The 8,768-nt window shown below is 39.3% G+C and overlaps 1 protein-coding gene across 2 annotated transcripts in view; it reads left to right on the plus strand.

The window, feature by feature from the left end:
• poc1a (POC1 centriolar protein A) overlaps positions 1–7,029 on the plus strand; it is a 40,614-nt gene extending 33,585 nt beyond the window's left edge. Inside the window, exon 12 of one of the 2 annotated variants that reach the window (XM_044171650.1) lies at positions 5,862–5,989. Coding sequence is in view for 1 of the 2 variants with exons in the window: in XM_044171641.1 (XP_044027576.1) it covers positions 5,862–5,972 (111 nt within the window). In the remaining variant the exon portion in view is untranslated. Of the gene's footprint in view, positions 1–5,861 lie in introns of both variants that reach the window. The other variant, XM_044171641.1, reaches the window with a different exon arrangement.
• The last annotated feature ends 1,739 nt before the right edge of the window (positions 7,030–8,768 follow it).

An 8,768-nucleotide genomic window follows, 5' to 3' on the forward strand; every position in this document is an offset into this window, starting at 1 on the left:
ACTGGTTTCAACATTTTAAAAAATTGTCTCTGCAAATGTTTTATGAGGAAGGAAATGCATTTAATACATTTGTTAGACCTCAAGGACACACGCACAGTGGGTTTTGGTAAGTAGCACTAAATGTAAATGTAATTTTTGTTTGTTTACGAAACTCCACAGGGCACCTTTAATTTCCTTCCTAGGTGTTGAAAGTCAGATTGGCGAGAGAATCCACACACTGAATTATACAAGTGGACCTGTGTAGAAGCCTGCATACAATTCTGTGAAAATGCCGCAAATAGCACAGTGGTACAGGCTTCGACATGCTTTTTCACCCATATAGATTTTAACACTGCACCTCACCTGCTGTTTTTATACACAGATTGTTAATGAAAGTTTAAAAAAAATGTGTTTCTACAGAACACAGTGTAGTTCAGACAACCGCTAGTTACATATCATCTGCATTATGTTGTAAAAAAACCCAGCATGTAACAAGTCATTCAGGCCACAGGAACTTTAAATAGTTCTGTAGGAAACAGTGGTGTGTGAAGCACAAAAATGTCTCCACTGTGCAGAGGCCCCTCTCAAACCAAAATTAAGATTTGCTTGATATAGATTAAAATATTTGGCCATATGCTTGATTTAGTTTACAAAGCAAAGTGTAACCTATGAGTCAATTCCCTAAAATACCGACTATGCATACAAGGCATGCTTAAACGCAGCCCACTATAAGTGTTTCTGAGACAGGCTCAACCGATTTTTGCTGCAGTTTACCCCCAAAATGCACTCATACTGTTTTATAATGCACGGCAAGGTGTGAGTAGTAATAATCTAACACTCTTGTTCTAATTTCTGTTCAATTTTGACTAATATAGAGATTCAAATTACTGCCACCCATCCTCTGGAGATTAGGCTGACAAAGCGACACTATTTATTTCTGCACTATATTCCTGCTCCTTTATAAGTCTTTTCCCCAGCATTATTTTTCACTATTACAGCTCTTTGTAACTCTAATAGTCGAGCAGACTGAGAGGGAAGATGATGAATAATTCAACATTAGACTGAAGCTTCCAAAGCCACAGTTTGCTGTGTTAGCTGCTTTTCACTTGTCTGCCCCCCCATCCTCAACCCTCATACCCCTTTCTTTTTCCTTTCCCTCTGTCTTATAATGCATCGCTCTTACATGTCCTCTCATGATAAGCCTGCAGTACCCACACTTATCCTCTTCTTTCACACTCTCCTTCTTAATTATGAAGAATCTTGAATGAAGAATTGCACTCTCTCTCAATTTCATTTACCAATTCAAGTGCAGTGGTGCCCTCTTCCTCAATAGACCATCAGGCAGTAGTTTACTTGAGAAGATTTTGTGAACGTTATCTGCGATGTGGCTCATTGGGGGGAAAAAACTGTAACAGAAAGTCTTTTATCAACACTTGCTCCTCTGAAACAACATTGTTCCTGCTTTGTAATTCCCCCAAACTACCAGAGTAGCTAGCCACAATTCAACGTTTTTCTGCTTAACCTATGTGTCTGTCAGAATAGATGCATAGAAATGGACCAGTCCACTGAATCCATATTCCTGTTACAGCAGCTCTAACTGGAGCTGCAAGGAACATTTAGAGAAAGTGAAAGAAACATGTTCCTGTACTTTCCTCACAGCTGTTTCTTAGAAAAGATTAAAACCGTTTCTGTCCTGTAGGTTCTGGACTTTTAGAAACCACTAAACCGCTTTCTAACCAAATGCTCTTTGAAGAATTACAAAGTTTTCACCACAGTGTTTGAGAGTCTAAGGAATTGGAAGCAGTCTCTGATTTGTATGTTTATAGTAGTGCTCTGGGAGAATGAAACCATTTCTCTTAAAATTGCACCCAGACTGTCCGAGCTGTAGTGAAAGAAAGAAAGAAAGACTTCCCCAAGATAAGTTACCATAATTCTGAGAAATATGGTAACTTAAAGATCCAGTGTGTAGGATTTAGTGGCATCTAACAGTAAAAACTGCAGTTTGCAACAATTTGAATACCGCTCACCTCACCCTCCCTTTCCATGCGTGGCCATAAAACTCATGAAAAACACGAAAGGCCCAATCTAGAGCCAGTGTTTCTCTGTAGATATAAAGGGCTTATTCTAAGGTAACAAAAACACAACAGTTCTTATTTTCAGGTGATTATACACTAATGAAAGCATACTTAGAAGTATTATATTCCATTTCTGTTGTTTTTTAAAAATGTAAAAAAAAAAAAAAAAAGTGATTTGCTGCTTTCCTCAGTTTTATATCACTGTAAACTAAATATCACTGGATTTTGTACTATCGGCCGGACGAAACAAGCCATTTGAAGTCGTCACCTTGGTCTCTGGGAAATGGTGATGAGCATTTTTTACTGTTTTCTGACATTTTATAAACAAAATGATTAATCAATTCATCAAGAAAATAACATTTGAATAATGAAGATATACGTTATTTTTACAATTTGTATTTTAGAAACAGCGCCATTACATAGTTTGTCCACCAGAGAGTACTGACAAGTTTTTTCAACAGTAAAATGTCCCATTCAGTATATCTTGGCAGCGTTTTTTTAAAGAACAAACTTAGGGGTTTGTAATGAACACAAATTCATTACAAGATAGCTCAAAAACTAAGGACCAAAATCCCTTCAGCCTGTCCTTTAAGCTTAATGCTGTCATAGCATGCTAACAGGCTAACATTAGCATGTTAACACTGGGCTTAAGCTTTTAACTGATTTCTGTTTGGCTTTTTATTGGCTTTCTGCCAATACAATGGATTTTTAATCTGGTTATGGATATTAACACTGTTGGTCTAAAAACTGCAGCAGTGCTTGTTCTCCACACCTGCCGTTTATTAATATTGGTTCACTGACTTATTCACACCATCAGTCTATCAAACTAACACCAGTCTGTTATTTGTTATTCTTGTAGCTCAGTTTAATTGTGGCATATTTAATAATACACATCAGTTAGCTACATTTAGAGGAAAGAACTGACTTTGCCACCTATCACCAGCACCACTTTCTTTGACTTTCAGACTATTATAGCATGGGTCATACCAAAGCTATGAGACTTTGTAATAGAGACCAGTAATGCTTAGGGCGATGGAGAGCGTAATGTGTTCTGGAGAGAAAAGAGAAACAGCTCGCTCTATTTTTAGGAGCATAAAGATTTGGTTTCTACTCCAGATGAAAACTATATGCCCGTATAATGTTGCCGCTGCCTGGAGACACGTGCAGAATCTCTCTCTCTCTCACACACACACACACACACACACACACACACACCAATAGCTGGCTGGGCTGAGGGTAGGCATATCAGGTTGGTAAGATAAACAGGATAGTATTGATCTAGAAAAGGAGACAGGCAGAGAGAGGGACAGAAAGAGGAAATACAAGCCCTTTCTCTCTCATGATGCATGAAATAGCAGGAGATGTTATCTAGTTTGATGACCCAAAAGAAAATACCACTCACCCACACGTTGTGTGTGTGCTGTGTGTGTTGGAGTATGAGATGATCTAAGGAATTTAACAGTTTTTGTCATTTCCTTTATCATTATGTGTTTTGATTATTCATGCCTGGTTGTGTGTGTTTGTTTGTGTGGCACTGTCTGTCTGTGATTCTGCAGGAATCTATGGAGGGCGAATGATACTTACTGAGACTTTATCATGTAACGAAAGTGTTTCCCCTCGGGGGTCAATAAAGTATTTCTGATTCTGATTCTGATAATCAGCTAATCAAGTAGTCTGTAGAGATCCAATGACTATTTGTCAATTAAGAGCTTCTTTTGTCAGTGACATTGTAACAAGTATTGCCCTGATTGTATCAAGTGACCATTAAATGATTGTGAAAAAGAGAGACATTCCTGGAACAGAAATGAGAAAGTGTATTATCAAGATCTTCTTATTTAGACCCTACATTTGAGGTGCGTTTCATATAATAGTGTTGAGTTACTCACTGTAGAGTTTAATGAATTAATGCAGCACCAGGTTATTTTTCAATGAAACTATTCACACTAGAACTTTGTGAAAGCTGACCACATTTGAGGTGAACTAAGTTGGTTTGTTTTTTCATGTCAGTCTCTCTATCCATCAAATGCCTCATACACAGCTGGTTATATTTTGATAATGACTCATCTCTGAGCGGCTTTCTAGCAATTTCAAAATTACACTCGCTGGCACAAAGAGGGACATAAAATTACAGGTCAAGACATGTTGACATATCTTTCACTCTCTGGTCGAAATCTAGAGAGCCTCATCTGTCAGGTGTTGATTGTTCCTGCCCTGAACCAGGTTTTATACTGTCAAAAACTGCTTACTATCTGGGATTGTGTTTGTCACCAGGCAACTAGCTCAGTAAACAATTATGTCAGAGATTCAGATTTGGATTAGCAAATCTCATTTAAGTTTTACTTCCCAGTCACCTTGCTGATTTGTAAAATTATTAGATTATAATAAAAGAGCAAAAGGCCAAGGAGATATCAATCAACACTTTAGACCCATGTCATTGTGTGTCATGTTGGCTATATAGTTTTAATTGCAATCCAAGTTTGTCTATGTAGCACCTTTCAAACCCAGAGGACATTTAAAGTGATTTACATAATGTAAAGAGAAAGAGAAGAATTACATCAATTAGTGAAATAAAAGAAATAATGTGAATAGACAAACCATCATAGATACTGACAGATAATAGTTTGAGGAAATACAAGTACAGTAGAGATTTAAATTTAGATCTGAAAGTGCATTTATCATCTGACAATATAAATGGTGTACACAAACAGTGATTTGCTTAACGTAATTTCCTCAGTTTGTCTTTAAAACTTTCAAGTTATCTAAACAAAATATCAGTGGACAGAACTAGTCATTAAAAATAATACGTTTTATAAACCTTACATAGAAGTTTGATTTAACAAACAGTATAACTTCTTAAACTGAGTTCATACAACTAGGCAACAAAAAGACTGTAGCTGGTTGCCTTATTTCTTTAGCTTTCTTGATGTCAACATTTTTACAGTGTAAGGAACTTACTGGGTTTGTATTCCTCAAGCATATCAGAACTTTATTTTCAAGGCTGTTAAAGGGATTTATTAACTAGCAGCAGCACTCTATTCACTAACTGGCCGCCAGTATAAAAATGTAAAAATTGCAGTACCGTGCTCAGTTCTCCTGGTTCTTGGTGAAGTCTGAAGGCATGAATATGTTTCTTGTCCGGACATGAATCCTCTTATTCTTACTCTTTGTTTTAGATGATCAAAGGCTGATTTAGTTATTGCCTTAATGTGGCTGCTGAAGCTCAGATACAATAAAAGATAGGAAAGCCAGCTCCATCCTCAGTAATCTGTTCATTCAGGTGGTGACACCCCTGGAAAATTACACCTGGAGGCTTCTCTGATAAACAGGCTCTGATGACACAGTGCTCAAATGTACAAGCACAAACATACAACAAATGCTGTCACTGTTGGAGGATACTGAGAGGAAAAGTATGTCGCACTGTGATCTCACTACCCGCACATGCCCATCCTGTTTCGGATAGTGACTTTCTTGTATTCTCTCCGTGTGTGTAAGTGTGTTTATGCAACTGTGTGAGAGGGAGAACAAGAGAGAGCGCATGCCAGACACAGAAACTCATCTCAGGCAGCAGATCTCTCTACAATAATCAGCTGGATTGTCTTGCACACACAACATCTGTCTCACATACACACACAAACTGCCTCTTTCACACACACACATAGAAACACAGCCATTATATAGTCATTAAAGTCAGGCTGATGCTGTACAGCCCTCTCTAACATGCTCTCTCTCTTATCCATCTCCTTCCTTCCCTCCCTTTCTTTCTTTCTTTCTTTGTCTCGCTGCTCTCCTCTCTCTGCCTCCATCCAGACGGTTTCGATCTTGGAGCAGCGGCTGACGCTGACAGAGGACAAGCTCAAAGAGTGTTTGGAGAACCAGATGGAGATCGGCCTACATCTCCAGAGACGAGAGGAGGCCTAAAAGATGGCGGCATCAGAGAGAGTTTGAGCTGTGGTGTGAGGGGAAATGGGATCACATCAACACCATAAACAGAAGCACATGTACAGTACTCCCTCATTGTTGTTAGATCACACTTTATAATGTGCGATCTTACACACAGTGACACAGACACAGGTTTAGCAAAGAGTTGATGTGAGCCGTTTTTCTGAGTGGACTTTAAATGCACTCTGAGCCTCACTGCTGATGTACTGTGTCTGGTTATTTTACAAAGAGATATCAGAAGTGAAGGAGTTGAATATTAGAGAAGTTGTTCCTCTACAACAGTGCTGAGAGCGCAGTCCCTTTTCTGCTGACGAAGGACCTGCTGCTAGTCACTGTGTGTGTGTGTGTGTGTGTGTGTGTGTGTGTGTGTGTGTGTGTGTGTGTGTGTGTGTGTGTGTGTGTGTGTGTGTGTGTGTGTGTGTGTGTGTGTGTGTGTGTGTGTGTGTGTGTGCACGATAGCTGCAAAAGTGTAGACACATGCAAGAGACTTTAGTACTTGCCTATGCACTGCACGTGTGGACATTTTTAACTCTATTTGCGTGTGCAGGCTCACGCAGAATGGCATCATCTAAAAGCACATATACTGTAAACAGTGTACACAACCAAAATGTCCATAGGGCACAGTTGTCATTTTAGTTGCACGCAGTCCAGTACAAGAATTTCATCATTTTTAAATTGGAAAAAGAGGCTCATTGAAAAAGTCATTTTTCAAACAGTCAGAAATAGTTACTGCAGAGCCAATACAGTGTCTTTATTGTGTCTTACATTGTTGGTTTTGGTCTTCTAATTGGATTGTTGACAATGAAAGAAATCAAAAATAGCGTCAGTCTTATACTTTAAGGTAGAATGATGGTGCTATATGCATTGGTTTTCAAGTTGGATTTTCAACTCTGCGAGTGCAGAACGGCTGATTGTAATTACTGCAGTTTGAAATATAAGCGTCTTGTTCAGTCCCTTTATATCCTTTGTCTGAAACTTTTATACACTGAATGTAACTTATTGTGTACCTTCTTAATAAATGTTTTTTTCACTCTTATCTCTGACATGAAATTAGTTGATAAAACGATTCCGGTTGCACACTGAGCTCTGTTTGTGTATCAAGTGAAAGAGAGTTTGTTTTCATAATCACTGCCAAATCGATGATGTCACCAGTTACTTTTAAGAGACTGTTTCCTGCTCTGATTGGTCCAGAGAGCCCGAGCAGTTACCCAAGAAATCATGACTTTATTGTCCTCAGCAGAGATTTTAAGATCATGAGACGTGAACTGTGTCGTCCATCGCTCGGGACGATACATTTTCAACCCTTTCTGTGCCAGATTTTGAGTGATGATTTATTACAAAAGCAAAGGGGTGGCAGCTAAATACGCCTGCCCTGCTTGTGTCCAAAATCCTTATATTTCACCCCCAAGGAATTTACGTAACCTGACCACTGATGCTGGATCAGTACTTTTTATTTTTAGAAGCTTCAATGAAAACGAGCCTGAGGCTATGCTTAGACGCACGGTTTGCTTTCTCGAGGAACAGATTCATTTGAGCCATAAAAGAACTATTCATTCATTTGACTTTTTTATTTAACAAACTGGTAATATGTTTACATTGTAAAGCAAGGAATCATACTGAGTCCTCTTGTGGAGGTCGCTCTCAGAGAACAGCGTGGCGTCATTAAGAGGGGAAAATATTAATGACTGTTTCTTTAAGACCCGGCTCAGGCTCTGCACTGATGGAAAAAGAAGAAAAACAAAACCGGAATTCTGGAGCTGTGCTGCCGGGCCCACTCTCTTCCTTCCTGTCTGGGGCCCCGAGGACACACATACACACACACACACACAGACACACACACAGATGCACAGGCACTCATGCCAGAGAAAACGTCTCCCTTTACTATGGGCCTCAACCAGACGGCCTGCCAGGAGCTCTAGTGGAGGAGAGGAGGGGCTGAAAGAGTGGGTTCAATAACTGCAAGTCTTGACTCTCTCTCTGTGTGTGTGTGTGTGTGTGTGTGTGTGTGTGTGTGTGTGTGCGCGCGTGTGTGCGCGTGCGTGTGTGTGTGTGCGCGCGCGCGCTCTTGTTTTCTGTCAAGTTTTTCTTTATGGGGACCAAGTTTAGTTTTAAACCTTGAGTGAGGACATTTCTGCAAAGTGTGGACATCTTTGCCGGCCCTCACTTTAAGCCAGACATTCAAAGGGTTTGTTTGAGAGTCAAGATTTGTTTTAAAGGTTAAAGTCAGGATTAGGTTTAGGTTCAGCAACGATTAGTCAATTCATCAATTAGTCGATCGACGGAAAATTTATCTGCAATTTATCTCTTGTTTAAGTAATTTTTCAAGTAGAAGTGCCAACCGTTATTTGGTTCCAGCTTCTCTACTGTGAGGATTTACTCACCTGATATCAGACAGAATTGACAACTTGTTTCTGTCTTAGTAGAGTGGGTGGATTCAAAGGTCTGAATCCAGGCAAAGGATTTACTGCTTTTCTCTGTTTTATATCATTGTGAACTGAATATCTTTGGGTTTCGAACTGTTGTTTGCACAAAACAAGACATTTGAAGAAGTCACCTCGGCCTCTGAGAGGATGTGATGTTAATTTTTCACTATTTTCTGGCATTTTATAGGTCAAACTATTAATCGAGGAAATAAGTGGCAGATTAATCGTTAATGAAAATAATTTTTAGTTGCATCCCTAGTTCAGTTAGGGTGAGGCCGCTTTCAGCCCCCCTCATTCATTTGAATGAGCCCAGTTCATTGATGCAGCGTGGTGCCAACAGCAAAAAAGTTGA

The sequence above is a fragment of the Siniperca chuatsi genome, linkage group LG2, assembly GCF_020085105.1.
Source record: "Siniperca chuatsi isolate FFG_IHB_CAS linkage group LG2, ASM2008510v1, whole genome shotgun sequence".
In the NCBI taxonomy this organism is placed as follows: domain Eukaryota; kingdom Metazoa; phylum Chordata; class Actinopteri; order Centrarchiformes; family Sinipercidae; genus Siniperca; species Siniperca chuatsi.